This window comes from Neomonachus schauinslandi, chromosome Y (genome assembly GCF_002201575.2).
Source record: "Neomonachus schauinslandi chromosome Y, ASM220157v2, whole genome shotgun sequence".
Lineage (NCBI taxonomy): Eukaryota > Metazoa > Chordata > Mammalia > Carnivora > Phocidae > Neomonachus > Neomonachus schauinslandi.
The window spans coordinates 3,949,655-3,968,369 of NC_058420.1; the positions used below are offsets into that span (position 1 = coordinate 3,949,655).

Consider the following 18,715-nt stretch of genomic DNA (forward strand, 5'->3'; position numbering starts at 1 on the left):
TTCTCTATTCCTACTGCTTTTTCCAAGAATTATCTACCTACTCTCTTTGATGTTTTTCAGATATACATTATCCACACTGTTTTCTACAATATGTGAAAACTTTTTTACCCCCTCAGGTTTTTAATAAAAGTAATAAACATAAAGATTTCAACCAATAAAGGTAACTGTTTTGAATACCTACTGCCAAATGAAAAACAAAACAAAAAAGAAACAAATTAATCAATGTTGTGATGAGCACTGGTGTTATATGCAACTGATGAATCACTGAACACTACATCAAAAACTAATTATGAACTATACAGTGGCAACTGAACATAATAAAAAAATCAATGCCATAAAACTGATATTCTTGCACTTTCCTCACAGATAAGTCCCCCTCAACAGAACCACTTAGCCCATTCCTTTACTGACAGTCCACATATACTTTGAACAAGATTGGACATATGGATGTTCAGCACGCCGTATATTAGAAACAGCAGATTAGAAGGGGAAAACTTGCTAGTATAAGCATTATGGAATGGCAAATGTGATGGGTTGCACGTCAAGCAAAGGAATAAAAACAAATAAATGAGCAAAATAGCTTAATTATACCTTGTAAGGGTATCTATTTACTCATTATGTTAGAAAAAAAGCTTTTAGAAACAAAAATACAAAGTTCTTTTAGCCCCTATAATAACCAAAAGTCATAGGTTTAAACATACATATATTTAATGCATTTGGAAAAAATGCATAATTGAAAAAAGACATTATTTGAGTACCATGTTATTGCATTTGTCCTTGCCATTATCATGGAGTATTTTATGCTTATGATACGTTTCTTTAAATCATAAAGAGAATTAAATAATTGACCTCAAAAAAGCAAAGAAACAGAAATGAATACTCTGAAAATGCTGTAACATTTATTTGACGGAGGGGTAAGTTCTAGGTCAAAATAGAAAATTTGATTTTGTAAATTCAATTCATTAATAAGAGAAATGTTTGCAGGAAAAACTTTCCTATTGATATTTTGTTTTCTTCTAAAAAATTTAATGATTTTAAAATATATGTCATCTTATATCTAAGTCAAGAGAAGACATTTCATGCACAGTTATTTACATTTTAAGACCTATGACTTAGGATTTGCAGTCAGAGAAAGCAAGAACCACATTGTTTCTGTAGAACTCGTCTTCAAACCCTGAAAATGGTGAATTAGCACTAACTTGTTATCTAGGAGTTGAAAAGAATTAATGCCATTAATAATTCTGTTGGTCACATAGACCCAACATAATACTATCTTACTTTTAAAAAGAGAAAAACATAGTGAGATGAATATTGCAAAACCAGAAGGCCACAGCTTTTTCTTCAATGACTTCATCAGTAGTTATCACCCCTATTGTTGCATGAAAAATTTCTAAAAATCCTTTCATGAGCTCCAATATCTATAGTTAAATAAAAGGAGACAAAATATTGAACGAGAAAATGTAATCTACACTCTCCTGCTTCTCTTTCCTCTGTCTTTCATCACCTTGGCTTCTCTCCTCAAATAAGTTAGTGCCAACTTCCCTAAAATCCATTTTTCACAATCTTCTTCAAAAGGAGTCCTTCTTTCCTCTAATATTCAATTCACCTGATAAATATATTCATAAATAAAAATAACCATGGACACAATTGCCATTTGAAACCCTAATAATTTACTGTCTTAAATCACTTTAGATTCTTACCTACTTGCATCTTTTAAATATTTTCTGTGTCCATGTGATGGGGTTAAGGAAGATTATAAGTACTTTCTATTTTCCAAGGATATCCTTTGTTTAGTTTTCATGCTTGTCATCTTAGGTGGATTATATTACTTTACCCATTTTATAGATTAGGAAACTGGGAGTCAGACAAGCTAAGTAATTTGTCAGTGGTAACTCAATTCTTGATAAACCTGGGGTCAAAATTCATGTAAGTCTAAGTCCAAGATCCTAACCACAATTACATTGATTTCATGAATGTTTTCTTCTTGAATTTAATTCAACAAGTATGGATCATCTATTTAATAATATATGTACATTAAAGTTTGTAAATATTAAGTAATAAAAGAAATGTAGCTTTACTTAGAATTGTATCTGAGTATATGTTCAATACTTCCTTTACTAATATAACATTGATAGGCAACTTATCAATTACTGCTTGTCATTAGTTATAATTTTTTTAATTGAATATCAGATTATAGAATAAAAAAGAAATCCAAGTGATTTACAAGGTGGAGTAGAAGAAATAACATCAATTTAATATGTAACTAATGGTCTTCTTAGAGAGATGAACTTTAGTTGTTTAGATGAAGTAGAAACTGCTTAGAATACTGTGACGGTTCAATTAAACAGTTAAAAGTTTCTGAAAAAGAAAGAGAAATTCAGTTTAATATATGAAAGTACAAATACATGGGAAAGAGGGGCCATAATACAAAGATAGGCTGTTGCTATGTGGAGTGAGGTAATCAGGGCAATATATGCTGTGATAAGTGTTTATAAGAATTATAAATATATGTTTAAATGTGTGATCTGGTGTGTGATATGTCTCTTGCCTTCTCTTTCAGATCATTAGTGAAAGTATTGCCACTGTGATACCACTGAGTTTTGGTTGCTTTGATGGCAAATAGTAGAAAATAGAGTAGTGGTGATTCTGAAATTATACTTGCCACAATGACATAACAGGTTCTTAAAGTAATCCTGAATACATCAGCATGTGCAATCAGCTAATTTACAGACTTAAATAACAGACCAATTAAACTTCTTTTGCCTGTTAAACCTATTATTTCCCATAATGAAAGACTATATGTACTAATCAAAGTATACTGTCTTAAATTTAACCAAGGTTGCTAAAAATTCATGATATACTCAACACATTTTTCCTTCAGAAATATGATTGGTTGTTCTAGATGTTGTGAATAATATAAATTGAGCTCATACTTAGAAGAAATTTAAAAGATCCAGCATCCTTGTGTTTCAGAGGGAAACTTACTCCTGATACACTCAAAGGTATGTGAGTTTTTTTCATAATTTGGGCTCTTTTCTATTATGCTTCTTTGTTTCTCTGTATTTCATATTTCACAGAGGTAAATGTATTCCGCATTTATAATACTACATGCTGTCCAGAATCAACTCATTTGGACCACAGTAGAATTGGTCTTTGATTACTTAAGTGAAATTTTTACTTTTTTAATGCAGCAAAGCTTTTGTATATATATATTCAAAGTTTAGTTCCAGAACCCAAAGCACATTCTAAAACCAAACTACAATAATATTTCTTTTAATTACTTATCAAATTAAAATAATATTGAGTGTGGTTTATAACATTGAATATCATTTTATTCAAGTGCATTAAATAACTTATTTTAAAATGTGGTCATCAACAAAATGTTCACAGCAACTTTTTTCTTATTAATTTGTTAAGAAACAGAATATAGACAAACTTATTGTAGTTCTAATATCAGCATTATTACACATTATACTCACTTTCTATAGAAAGGGCTAGGGTTTTTCTACTTATGGTTTTCAAAGTAAGTCAGTAACTTGGGCCTCGAAGCAATGTGTATTTCTGAGGTTGTTTGGGTTTTGCTTCATATCCCAATGTCTAATTTGTGAAGTAATTACAGTGCAGTGTCTCACAAAAGAAAGATATCACTGACTAAAGATGGAAGCTTTTAGGTAGAAATCATTTTAATTCATTAAAGAATCAAATAATACCAGAATCAAGGAAAATTAGAAACCTCTCTTTCTGGGACACTCTCTTTCTGTTTACATCTTTTGCAATGTGTACCCATAGAACTCAGATGTGTTACTTGAAGATCTGTCTATGATACTGCAAGGTTGGAACATGTAGAACTTAAATACTAGTCACTCAGTCTATTTTGGCAGCTTACTTAACATCTTTTCTCAGATGATTAGTTTTTGTTTTTAGTAGTAGCAAAGCCCAGTGGACAATACAAGAAACATTTCTGTGGCTCCTTGTTCTAAAAGTATAAAATGCTATACAATAATGGTAAATACCTTAATGATCTCCTGAACTACTATAGCCAACAGCATTCTTTAATCATTACTTGAAAGTTACATTTAGCTTCTGTGACCCTAGATGATTATAGAGGCTGGGGTAGTAAAGGAAAATGGCATTCTAAATTACATAATGATAGATGATTCATTTCTCTATGTTTGTTTAGCTCACGATCTAAGTGAAAAGCATCTTTATAGGACTGTGACCCCAGAAACAATAAAATGAGCTAAGAACTAGAGATTACATGTGCATAATAAAATGGATGGTCCCAACCTCTTTACTAGCAATAGACTAATGCAAATTATATGTATTTTATGAAGCATTAATTATATGAATGTTTGAGATGAGATTATAAAGGCATATGTTGACTTATATTTCAGGGCCATAAGAAATGGGGACCTGGATTTTGTTTGCCTGCCTCCTTGGAGCAGCCTTCACTATGCCTGTGAGTAAAATGCTCCTTGTATAAGTCAATTTCCAATTTCACAAGCTTGGACATAAAAATCTGCTCCATAGTTGTTAAACTTTAGGGTTTAAGACAGTGCAAGATCTGATGTCCTCAAATGTTTCTGTGTTTAAGAAACACTTTGAAAAGCTTTTTATAAGAAATAGTCTCAGATGCCTCCACCCAAGATTCTGATTCAGTATAGCCAGAGTAGGGGTAGTACCCAGGACTCTGCTTTTTAACTAGCACCTGAGAAGATTTTTGTGGAAACAATTACCCTGTAAATATCATCACCCATCTCTAGATGGAGGAAACTTGGAAGGGACCCTTGAAAGTGCTCAGTCAACTTTAAGGAAATACTGCAAAAATGCAAGGTTTCTCTAAAACCCAATTTCTGACAAGAATCCAACTCTTTTCCTGCTCTGCAAACCCCAGTGCTGTTATCCTTCAGAGGGTAAGATTTTGGTGCTAGGAATTTCCTTCTTGAACCATCTCCTTGTTGTCACAGGCCATATCCCTTCAGGTGCACCTGCCAAGCACATGACTTCCCATGTGGCTGTGCAAAATTCATGTGGATATATTTTATATTCAGATGTACCAAGGACCTGGAAATCTGGCCCATTCTTTTTAGATGTAAGTACATAAGATCTGACAGCTTAGATCATTTGTAGGCAAAGCAGAACCCAGCTGCCTTTTGGTGTCATAAAGAGCAGTTGATAAACCAAAAGCCAGCAAAGCTTGCATGTCTGCCTCCTCTCTTTGTCTCTTGCCCACAAGACAAAGGTTTTGTGCTCTGCCTTGCTGAAATCCTACATTGTGGCAATTCCTAATATCCTGACAGGCCCCTATATTACAAATAGAGCCCTTTTTGTACTCTTCAACACCCTCACTGCCTGGGAGCTTATGTCAAGAAGGTATAGGAAAGGCAGTTGCACAACTAAAATAATTCACACTCAGATGGGAGCAAATAAACCATTTTAGGAAATATGAGCATTTAAAAATAATAGACCCTTAATTAGCTCAATGTCTGAGTGAGAGGTTCTGCATGGTTCTCTCTCCTCTCCCTCTCCCCTACTCCAGGGCCAATGGGCATCAGTCATGTGGTCTCTATTTTGATGGGACAGACAGTTCTGGTGCAGATAATTATTCAGGCTATTTTTATTTTGAACTTAAATTTTTTTCTGCCATAAAAACTTTGACAGAATAATAAAAAGAATCAGTTTAAATTTCATAAATCAACTCTTTCACTTTCTATGGGATTTATAATGTTTCCGCTTTGCTGCACCCATATCTTCATATTCGTCAATAATTCACAGGTAGTTATTTCTTTTGTTGTTGTTGATGTGGTTTGCATAACATTTGTGAGTAATCTCTTTGATACCTAGGCACTTATCTACCTCCTGATCTGTAAGGGAAAGTTTGTAAGACAACTCTCCTCTTGTTGGTATTTCATAATTGTGTAAGAGTAATACATCTCTTTTTCCAACATGGAGTGAGTTTCATTAAGATATAAAATGGTGGATGAGATAGAATAGGATTAATTGACAACATGAATGTGGGGGTTGTCTGAAGATCACTGGAGGTTAATTGTGCACTGGTTTTTGCTTCCAGGTCTTGGGAAAGTCATTTAGTTTCTCTGGACCTCTTTAAAATGAGAGGGCTCCTCTCCTACACAGCGTACATGTTCAAACAAAAGTAGACTTCAAATATATTTTGCACCATACTGATTCTTTTAAAGTAATTTCTCTTAATGTGGATAATTGCATATTGACTTAATCTCTTCCCCTCTCTCCCTATCTTTCTCCCTCTCTCCCTTCTTCTCTCCTTCTCTCTCCCCCACTCCCTCTTCTCTCCCTCTCCCTCTTTGTTTTTCTTCTCCTTTCCCCTCTATAAAAGCTACCACCTCATCCCAGGCACCCTGGTTATAACAACTTCAGCTATGAGGTAATTTTTCTCTTTACTAATTTTGACCATTGTTTGAGTTAACAATGTCCTGGGCTCCGCAAAGAAGAGTGCGTTGATTCCTCAAGATATTTCTCAGTCCTGCTTTTTCATTCACATTACCAGCTTTCTTGTTTGATGGTTGCTTCAAGCCTTCACTGCCCCAGCACACTCCTACTTGGCCTGACTCAGTTTCTTCTCCCTCTATGGCTATAAAGCTATCCATCATGAACTACCATTCAGGGTAGGGCTGCATGGTAGGGCAGAAAGTGAACTCTGGCTGAACAGCTTTGTTCTATTCCAGTCCTATAAAAGGTGGGGGAGTCAGGTAAGATGTTATATAAGCTCCTTTACAGCTAGAAACTCATGAATCTAAGATGTTCGTAGTCTATGGGTCTCCATAGAGGTCTATGAGACATTCTCAGAGCAATGGAAAGCATGGTTTCTGGAAATCAAGTTTGAAGCTCTCCGCAACCACATATTAACCACAGGAACTTGGGCAAATTGTTTTCCTCTCGGGAACTTTGGTTTCATCACCTGACGACAGCAAATAATTATAATGTCCATACTTCAAATAGTTTGAGGAGCAAAATAGTTAAGCAATATAAAAAATGCTTTGTCAAGTGTAACTTACGGTTAGTAATTGTTTCTTGTACTGATATAAAATGCTCTACTACTACATGAAGGTATCCCTGGACCTGAGGTTACCCAAGTACAATACTATTTTTGGAGAAATGAAACTAAATTCTTTCACAGGTTCAGATGACAATCTGTGAATCTGTTTACTTACACAAACTGAGGAAAAGTGTTAATAACTTGAGGCAACATTTTGTTATGTCTTAAAAGACTGACATATTTGACCAGAAAATCTGTGTTTTAGGTTGAGACACAATGTTTCTCTTTTATTTTTCATTATAACATCAAGACAAAAAATATATAATTAATGTTATATCACCTTAATTTTTGTTTTGTTTTGTTTTGCTCTTGCAAAGAAGATCAGGAGCTATGGAATTAAACAGAATCACCTCAGTAAGATTATGATACTCTTTAACTCCACCTGACCTCGTCTGTAAAAGTGACAGTAATGACATTTGCCTCAGAGTATGTTAGAAAACATGAGAAATGTATGTGATGGATGTAATACACTGCCTAACCATAGGAAGTATCTGACAAATGTTTACCTTATTCTTTCTTCTGTACAACTCACATTCAGCCTATCAAATTTGATAGGACTGCATCAGTGAATCTGTATTTCATACAACTAAAATAAAATAAATGTATTCTAATGTCTCTTTCTCTTACAGTGCTTACACCTCTGAAATGGTACCAGAACATAAGGCATCCGGTATGCAGATTTTTTTGTTCTTTATTCCCTTAGAATATTAAGCATGTATTTCAATTTTCTTTTAAGTGAAATAACATACCTATGCCACATACAGATACTAATGGGAAATCTAGTTTGTAAAAGGTCATATCTATGTGCACAGTCAGAAATTCTTGTACAAAGAAAAATGAATAAATATTCATATTATCATAATGACAAAGAAAAAACTTGACTACTTCTCCAGCTGGAAGTCAATGGAGCCAATGGTAAACCTGACTCTTTGTTTCTCACCAGTACCCTTCCTATGGTTACGAACCCATGGGTGGATGCCTGCACCACCAAATCATTCTGGTGCTGTCCCAGCAGAATCCCCCGAATCACGCCCTGCAGCCTCATCACCACATCCCCATGGTGCCAGCTCAGCAGCCCGTGGTCCCCCAGCAACCAATGATGCCAGTTCCTGGTCAACACTCCATGACTCCAACCCAACACCACCAGCCAAACCTCCCTCTGCCTGCCCAGCAGCCCTTCCAGCCCCAGCCCGTCCAGCCCCAGCCTCACCAGCCCATCCAGCCCCAGCCACCTGTGCACCCCATCCAGCCCCTGCCGCCACAGCCACCTCTGCCTCCGATGTTCCCCATACAGCCCCTGCCCCCCATGCTTCCTGACCTGCCTCTGGAAGCTTGGCCAGCAACAGACAAGACCAAGCGGGAGGAAGTGGTGAGTATCCCTTGAAGCCAATATATCTGAGAAAATGATATTTATCTACATGACATGTTTACGGTAGGTTCAAATCTATAATTTTGAATTTTAGCAACAATATAGACCAAAATGCATTCATTTTATGGGGAAGTTTGAGGAATATCAGTCTTCCTTATCTTTCAAACATTTCATTAGCAACAGCAGGCTAGAATTATACTGAAGGATACCAAAAGTAATTTTAGGAGTGAAGCAAATGCAAATATCAGAACATAAAACATGGTATGTGGAAAATTTATTTAAAGACCTAAGAGATACCTGTGTTAGGCTGTTTTCAATGTGACTGAAGGTGGCTAAGCTGGATAGACTCTTAGCATTTGATCCTCACATTAATCCTAGCAATGAATGCTAGAATTAATAGATGAGTAGGTTAATTTATAATAAAAATTTTCCAAATTTTAGCTTAAAATAATTTTTCATTAATGGAAGTTTTACAAATGAATTAGAAATACAATAGGGTGAACTTCATCCAATCCCATTAAATCGCAGTTCTGTGTATGGAAGTTTATGTAATTCTTCAATTACAAATGCAATTAGTGCTTTCCTACTTAGAAGCAGTGAAGGACTAAATGGAAATTGAAATCTTTTTAAAAAATTATATTTTATGCAATATAGGGTTTTATGAGTATATTTATGAGGCTATGGGACAATTTTTGAGGATTGTATAACAAATAACGTGGTACTTATAGTCAATTATTTATTTATTTATTATTTATTTTAAAGAGGTTAGGAAACAGCAATTTTTAAAAAGATTTTATTTATTTATTTAAAGATTTTATTTATTTATATGATAGAGAGAGACACAGCGAGAGAGGGAACACAGCAGGGGGAGTGGGAGAGGGAGAAGCAGGCTTCCCGCTGAGCAGGGAGCCTGATGCAGGACTCCATCCCAGGACCCCAGGATCATGACCTGAGCTGAAGGCAGATGCTTAACGACTGAGCCACCCAGGCACCCCAAGACTTTATTTATTTATTTGAGAGAGAGAGAGAGAGCACAAACAGGGTTGAGGGGAGGTGAGGGGCAGGGGCAGAGGGAGAGGGAGATCATGACCTAAGCTAAAGGCAGCTGCTTAACTGACTGAGCCACTCAAGTGCCCCTGTAGTCAATTATTTTAGTTTAAACTTTATGTACTCTAGTGAAGAGATACAGATTCTAGATAATATGTACACATATATTTATATACTATATAGAAAATACATTTGTTTGTTTAGTAATAAATAAGGCCATGTGTTTATACCATATCAAAACTATTTACACAAAGGTGACTTTGGATAGGTAGTTTCAACTATTTAAAACTTAGTTTCTCATGTGTAAATTTAGATTATAAATGGACAACTTCTTAGAGTTGTTTATGGAAATAAAAAAGTGATTAACTGAGATTCTAGCAGGCAGGAAGTGCTCAAAGAAAGATACCTATTGTAATTTTAATATTATATAGTAGGTTTCAACTGTCCTGAGGCAGGGGCTATCTTCATGGACAACTCATATCTAGCAACAATGAAACAACAAAGAAATTTTGGAGATTATGGTTCAAAGTTAATTCGTAGTACATTTTTCAAGTAAAACTGAACTATATGTGTTACTGTACATGTAGTCTCTAAAAATGTTTGTAAATTACTTTAAATGTTTCTTGTGCTATTTTTTTCAGGATTAAAAGATCAGAAAATGAGAAGAGCAGATATTTCAGTTCCTTTTAGAAATGATACAAGAACACAGTGATTTGTGCCTGCAGTAGGTCTACAAGTAAGTTCTGTAACTAAAAATAAGTACTATTAGAATCCAATAAAATGTTTTTTAAAAATCCATGTATTGTTTGTGAATTAAATATAAAATTTTATATCACTTGAGAGAATTTAGAATTTACAAACAACAAACAGATGGTTTGGCAAGAAAATAACACTATTGTTTTAGAGAAAATTTAAAATACAGTACCTCAAATCTTTTTTGTGTGTGTTTTAGTTTATACATGAGTTCTAATAATAGATAAAGTAAAAATTGACTATGTACAGTCACTGAAACTGAACTCTTGAAAAATGCTTATATTACAAAATGAATAAGAACCTAGAACACTGATATTATACTTCAAATCAAAATCTGGACTTTTGTTTCTACTGATTCTACCAAAAACATTTTTAAATGAAATCATATGATATGTTTAATAATATATGAATTTAAAAATTATTAAATTTGTTTTTCAAAGGAAATTTTTATTAAATAGATTTTCCTTTGAAAAACATGTACATTTTAAACACAAATCATTTCCTTCACTTTCATGGTCTTTAATATGGCAAATTCTACCTTATCATTTTCAAAATATTAACAGATCCATACTTAATTTTTTTCTTCCTATACACACACAGATTTATAAACATTCTTTGCAGGATGCAGTACTCACAGTAACTTTAGTCCAGTACCTTTATTATGAAAGCCCCTTAATCACTTTCTATAATGAATACATAGATTTACTGAAAGAGTGTTGCTATTGAAATAAATAAGCTGATTTTTAAAAATCTGAATTCATTAAAAAATTATGATTAAAGGAATTGGTATGGAGAGATTTTAATCCATTTAGTAAATATTTATTTATATCCTTTAAGGTAAGGAACTATTCCATGCCCTGATTAAAACAGTAAGTTCCCATCCTTAAGGAATCTAGAACCTACCAAAGGGATAAAATAAGATCACAAATACTGATAGGAGAAGGCCTAGCAGCATTAACATAATGACAAAAGTATAGTCAAAATGCCCTGGCAAATATGGCAGACTTCCTTCATTTTTGCCATGCCAAGAACCTGTCTCTTCCAGAGATGCAAAGATTTTCTGGCTGGAATTTAGAATAATCAGTTTGTCAATTACTTACCTAAAGAAAATCCTGTTGATCACACACACACACACACACACACACACACACTGTGCCTTGATTCTCTTATCTATAAAACGTACTAATATGTATCTAAGTCCTTTTATGTCAATGAGCAACAATCCTAGCCCATAGTCAGTAGTCAGTAAATGTTGGCTACAGTTCTTACATTTAGAAAGAAACATTATTTTGTTTCTCAATGGAACACCACACAGTTAAAACCAGGCATACCAAAGAATTAGGGCAGCACAGGAAAACTTTCAATACAAAAATTTTCAAAGTTTAACATACATCCAATTTATCAGTGAGGCATCTCTCACAACAGAGTAAGATGCACATGTTATGTACTAATTGCTACCATGTATGATTCCTGAGAAACATGAACACACCCTACAATACAGTCCTTTGAAACCCCCAATGATACAATACCAGGTAGACCTGGATGGACCAAGCTGTGAGAATTTTTTTTAGGATATGTTGAGTATGCTCCATATTAAGCAACTATTTTTTTCTACATTGGTCTCTGCAGTAAGCATGCTTCTTGAAGCAGATTTAGAAAAGTATATGGGAATTGGTCAGTCTGCTACATACTGCTCAATGAACCATCATCAGCTTTTTTTAAAAAAAAGATTTTATTTATTTATTTGACAGAGAGAGACACAGCTAGAGAGCACAAGCAGGGGCAGTGGAGGAGGGAGAAGCAGGCTTCCTGCCGAGCAGGGAGCCCGATGCAGGGCTGGATCCCAGAATGCTGGGATCATGACCTGAGCCAAAGGCAGAAGGTTAATGACTGAGCCACCCAGGCGCCCCGAGACTTTTTTAATTTTAAACATTTATCGAGTTCTTATTATATTCCAGACATTGTTCTAATTAAATGACATGCATTTACCCATTTAGTAATCACAACCCTATAGAAGTAGACCCATCTCTATCCTCATTTTATTTTATTTTTAAATTTTTTATTTAAATTCAATTTAGTTAACATATAGCGTATTACCAATTTCAGAGGTAGACTTCAGTGATTCATCAGTTGCATATAACACCCAGTGCTCATTCCATCAAGTGCCCTCCTTAAAGCCCATCACCCAGTTACCCCATCCCCCCCCACCTCCAGCAATGCTCATTTTAGAAAGGATGTATTGTTTAAACTTTCAACTTTAAAAGGAAATAAGGACTCTTTAAAACATGCATACACTTGAACTAATCTTTTACTATTGCTTCTATTTATATAATCTGGGCAAATATAAATTCAATTTGATCACAGTCACAAAACTCTTCTCATTTTCACTAGACTTTTGCTGTCCATTTGACTTTCCAAAGATGTGTTAAGTAATGATTATTATGTCAAACAAAGGAACTCCCGATCTAAGCACAGCTTTGCAGTTGTAAGGAAAAAATTCCTTTTGTGGTAAACTGCCACAGCAGAAAAAGAAACCTTTGCAAATATGGACACTAATTATAGCAAATCCTTAACACTGCCCTGGCAATCTTATAGGATCATCTATCCTAGCAGCATCTCAAATCAGCCAGAGGCAGGCTGTTAGACTTTTTCAGAGAACGCTACAGTGGGAAATAATGTTGTTTGAAAATCCAGGCTTCATCCTCATCTATTTTTTTCCCCCAGGTAGTCCAATGAGTACAAACTTAGATATAGAAAGGCCATTTCAAGTAAAATTCTGAAATATACTATGAATGGCCAGAATAAGAAGGCTGCACATATCTTCTTAGCATGACATTGAATCAAGACTGAGTACAGTCTCTTTACCTGACAATTAGTTTCTATATTAAAATACAGAAAAAAAAAGTTAACATATTTGATAACTTCCTGCATTATAGCTTCCATACTGATTCACCACTTAGGCATTATATGTACAGCTGCATGCAATAGCAAATACGGGCTTAGAAGATTTACAAAATTCCATTTTCTCCCTGGACAAGAAAATTGAGTTCAACTGAGTTCAAAATTGGTTTTCATAAATGATTTTTCTTAATCTTAAAAGTAGGCACCATAGAAAAATTTAAAGTCTATTTCTTTGTAAAAACAGTTTCATATTTTTAAAGTACAATTTCATATTTTTAAAGCACCTATTAAACATTGTTGATATGTGCCATTCCTATCAACAGAATTTATTAAAAAAAAAATTGGCAAACAGCGAAAAGTGATGGGTAGAAATTGCCTTTGCAGAAAAACAAGCCACAAAGGCAGTGTTTACTTACCACTCCCATTTTTAAAAAAGATTTATTTATTTGAGAGCCATTGTGCATTTGAGTGGGGGGAGGGGTGGTGGGAGAGGATAACAAGCAGATTCCCTGCTCAGCAGGGAGCCCAAAGCAGCGCTGGATCCCATGACCCTGAGATCATGACCTGAACTGAAATGAAGAGTCTTTCACTCAACTGAATGAGCCACGCAGGTACACCAACCACTCCCATTTTGAAGCAAAGCAAGCAGTGTTATTATGATCCTGATTATTTAAGGCAATAACAACTATACAGTAAACCAATTCATATGTTTTGGTGCCTAGTTGTTTCTTTACATGTTCTGGAATACATGTAATCACCACAACATTGGAGCTCCTTATTAATATTCTAAACTAATAAGAAAAGATATTTTGAACTTATTTCCATTGAAATCATTAAAAACTAGAATTATTTTAAAAACAGATTTTCTTCCTAAAACATGCAGTTACTCCTAAATCCAATGTGGCACCATCTCCAAATAGATTAAATGCAATTAGAGTACAGGGGATCCTCATGTAACTTTTCCATAACTGAAATTAAATAATGAATTGTTACTGTATATTGGGTTGGAAAAATCCAACATTCTTCTATAATCTTTTTCCCAATAAGCAAACTATAATAGATAGCATTACTTAGACAGGTTTATTATCATTTATTCATTACATTTTTCTTTTATTAATTTAAAATTTTTTAAATTTTATTTTTTATTGAAGTATTATTAATATACAATGTTATATTAGTGTAACACTTTGATTCAACAATTTTACACATTACTCAGTGCTCAAGCCAGTAAGCACAGTCACCATCTGTCACCATACAGTGTTATTACAACATTACTGACCATATTCTCTATGCTGTACTTTTCATCTCCGTGACTCATTTATTCTATAAATGGACATTTGTCCCTCTTAATTTCCTTATTCTAATCCCAAATCCCCACTGCCCTTCTGGCAACCACCAATTTGCTTTCTGTATTTTAGATTCTGAATTTGTTAGTTTGTTAATTTGTTTTATTTTTAGATTCCACATATAAGTGAAATCATATGGTATTTGTTTTTCCCTGTCCATATTTTGGCTATTGTAAATAATGCTGCAAAACTCCCAATAAAATAGGGGTGCATATCTTTAATTCATGTTTTTGTTTTCACTGGGTGAATACCTAGTGGTGCAATTGCTGGGTCATAGGGTAGCTCTATTTTTAACTTTGTGAAGAACCTCCACATTGTTTTCCACAGTGGCTGCACCAACTTGCGTTCCCACCAACAGTGTAGGAAGGCTCCCTTTTCTCCACATCCTTGCTAACACCTGTTGTTTCTTGTGTTGTTGATTTTAGCCATCAGATTCTAACATCAGAAGACAGATGTGAGGTGATATCCTATTATTCTGGTTTTGATCTGTATTTCCTTGATGACGAGTGATGTTGAGTGTCTCTTAATATGTCTGTTAGCCAACTCTGTCTTCTTTGGAAAATGTCTATTCAAGTCTTCTGCCCATTTTTAAATTGGATTGTTCAGATTTTTGGTGTTGAGTTCTATATATTTTCAATAAATTCTGGATATTCTGTGGTTATATAATTTGTGAATGTCTTCTTTTATGTAGTAGGTTATCTTTTGTACTGTTGATGGTGTTCTTCTTTGTGCAAAAGCTTTTGATTTTGATGTAATCCCAAAAGTTTAATTTTGCTTTTGTTTCCTTTGCCTCAGGAGACATGTGTTGGTGTTATGTCCAGGAGATTACTGGCTATATTTTCTAGAATTTTTATGTTTTCATGTCTCATGTTTAGGTCTTTAATACCTTTTGAATTTATTTTTCTGTATGGTGTAAGTAAGTGGTTAAGTTTCATTCATCCTCATTTATTACAGAGACTATATTTTGCCATTGCGTATTCCTATCTTTGTTGAAGATTAATTGACCATACAATTGTGGGTTTATCATTGTGCCCCCTTTTCTGTTCTATTGATGTATGTGTCCATTTTTGTGTCACCATACCATTTTGATTACTATACCTTTGAACTCTATCATGATCTGGAATTGTGATACCTCCAGTTTTGTTCTTTCTCCAGATTGCTTTGGTGATTTGAAGTCTTTGTGGTTCCATATAAATTTTAGTATTATTTATCGTAGTTTTAGTATTATTGTTCTAGTAAATTTGTTCAAATTTAATATTATTAGTGTTGTTTTCAGAGCACAGGTCTTTCACCTCCTTCATTAAATTTATTTCAAACATTTTGTTTTCCTTGGTGCAACTGAATGAATTGTTTTCTTAGTTTTTCTTTCTGTTACTTCATTATTAGTATATAGAAATGCAACAGATTTCTGTATATTGGTTTTATATTCTTCAACTTTACTGAAGTTATTTATCAGTTCTCGAGTTTCTTCGATGAAATCTTTAGCATGAGATATTCCAACTTTTGAGTGGGAAAAATCTGCAACCCAAAATACTCTATCCAGCAAGGCTATAATTCAGAATAGAAGGAGAGATAAACAGTTTCTTGGAGAAACAACAAATAAAGGAGTTTATGACCACTAAGCCAGACCTGCAAGAAATATTAATAGGGACTCTTTGAGTGGGAAAAGCCAAAAGTAACAGAGACAAGAAAGGGTGACAGAAAATTACCAGAAAAAAACCATAATGGGAAAAAATACATATCTGTCAAAAATTAGTTTGAATACAAATGACTAAATGCCAATCAAAAGACATAGGGTGGAGCACCTAGGTGGCTCAGTCAGTTAAGCATCTGACTCTTGATCTCAGCGCAGGTCATGATCTCAGGACCCTTGAGTTCAAGTCCCTCACTGGGCTCCACACTGGACATGGAGCCTACTTAAAACAAACAAAACAGGGAGAGTGTCAGAATTGATTACAAAAACAACACCCAACTATACACTGCCTAAAAGAGACTCATTTTAAAGATTTTTATTTATTTATTTGAGAGAGAGAATGAGAGACAGAGAGCATGAGAGGGAAGAGGGTCAGAGGCAGAAGCAGACCCCCCCGCTGACCAGGGAGCCTGATGTGGGATTCGATCCGGGACTCCAGGATCATGACCTGAGCCGAAGGCAGTCGCTTAACCAACTGAGCCACCCAGGCGCCCCAAAGAGACTCATTTTAAAGACCTAAGAGCACCACAGATTGAAAGTGCATGAAAAAACATGTATCAAAAGAAAGCCAGAGGCTTTCTGCCGCCTTTGCATCCCTGGAGGAGGGCCCTTCTCCCTCCGCTCTGCCAGGTCTTCGCTGGCCGCAGCTCTCAGCTCAACCCTCAGCGCAGCGCGGAGGGCAGGGATGCAGCCTCTGGCCCTCAGGATTCTGCCTTCCAAGAAAATTTTGCCATAATTGGATAGGACACCCAGATAAACATTCAAACCTTCGACCTGTTCACTTTTATGTCCCCGAAAACGAATCACCGTTGGAACAAAAGCTAAGACAATTAAGACAAGAAACCCAAGAATGGAACCAACAGTTCTGGGCAAACAGAATTTGACATTTTGTAAGGAAAAAGAAGAATTTTTACACTCAAGACTAAGAGCTAAAGGCCTGGACTGAGCTGGATCAGGTCAAAAAGCAACATTAGATGCAGAAGAAATGGCTGACTTTTACAAGGAATTTTTAAGTAAAAATTTTCTGAAGCACATGTATTATAACAGAGACTAGTACAAGCGTAATTTTGCTGTCACCTTTTTCCTGGGAAAAGTGGCCCTTGAGAAGGTTTAGAACAAGCTTAGACCAAAACCAAAGACCAGCACCTAGGAGCCCACCCTGACCCGCCCACTCTGACCTGCCCACCACCGCTGTTGGAGTTTTCTGGGAGAAGTGGCTGCTTTGGGAATCCATTTTACAAGGCCTCTAAAAACCTGTAAGTGAATTGAGTCCTATGCCTACTTTATGGGGGCCCCTTGGCTTATGTCAGCACAGGGTGGACTGGGAGAATGGGGGTCCTGGTGAGCTGTGGGCCATGTGACTCTGTCCTGACTGTGGATTCCAAGCTGGCCCTGGGTCATGGACATGATGTTAAATAAAACCCAAGCACTGTGAAGAAAAAAAAAAAGAAAAAAGAAAGCCAGAGTAGAAATATTTATATCATATATACTAGAATTTAGAACAAAGACTACAAGACATAGAAAAAGGCACTATATAACATAAAGGAGATAATCCAACAGCAAGCTCTAACAATTGTAAATGTTTACGCACCCAACATGGGAGCAGCCAAATATATTTAAAAAAATAATAACAAACATAAATGAACTCATTAATACAATAATAGTTGGGCACTTAAACACCCCACTTAAATCAATGGACAGATCATCTAAGCAGAAAATCAATAAGGAAATAATGGCTTTGAATGACACACTGGACCACATGGACTTAGCACATATATTCAGAGCATTTCTTCCTAAAACAGCAGAATACATATTGTTTTGCACATAGAACATTCTCCAGAATAGATCACATACCAGGTCACAAATCAGACCTCAAAAGATATAAAAAATACTGACGCCATACCATGTACTTTTTCTGACCACAAAAACTATGAAACTTGAACTCAACCACAGAAAAGAATCTGGGAAGACCACAAATATATGGGACAAAACAATGAATGGGACAACCAGGAAATCAAAGAGAAATTAAAAAGTACATGGAAACAAATGAAAGTAGAAACACGACAGCCCAAAACTTTTGGGATTCAGCAAAAGCAGTCTCAAGAGGGAAGTAGATAGCAATGGAGGCCTCCCTCATAAAGCAAGAAAAGTATCAGATACATAACCTAACATTACACCTAAAGGAGCTAGAAAAAGAGCAACAAATGAATCCTAAAGCCCGCAAAAGAAAGGAAATAATAGAGATGAGATCAGAAATAAATGATATAGAAACTAAAAAAATGCAATGGAATAGATCAGTAGAACCAGACTTGTCAAAAAGAATGACTGAACTTCTTTTAAAAATCACAAACGAGAGAGGAGAAATAGCCACCAACACCACAGAAAAACAAACAATTATGAGACAATATTATGAAAAATTGTATGCCAAATTGGACGACCTAGAAGAATGGGTAAATTCCTAGAACATACAAACTACCCAAACTGAAACAGGAAAAAACAGAAACTTAAACACACCAATAACCAGCAAAGAA

The 18,715-nt window shown here is 35.2% G+C and overlaps 1 protein-coding gene and 1 pseudogene across 1 annotated transcript; both read left to right on the forward strand.

Annotated features, from left to right (window-relative positions):
- The first annotated feature begins 8,042 nt into the window (after positions 1-8,042).
- On the forward strand, positions 8,043-8,459 carry LOC110591783 (amelogenin, X isoform-like). The gene has a single exon (XM_044912038.1). It carries the CDS (start codon positions 8,043-8,045, stop codon positions 8,457-8,459), a length of 417 nt encoding a protein of 138 aa, XP_044767973.1.
- Positions 8,460-16,736: 8,277 nt separating this feature from the next.
- LOC110591782 lies at positions 16,737-17,201 on the forward strand (annotated as a pseudogene).
- The last annotated feature ends 1,514 nt before the right edge of the window (positions 17,202-18,715 follow it).

What these genes read in the sequence shown, in the direction of transcription:
- LOC110591783 (XM_044912038.1), top strand. Translation starts at nt 8,043, where the DNA reads ATGGGTGGATGCCTGCACCACCAAATCATTCTGGTGCTGTCCCAGCAG.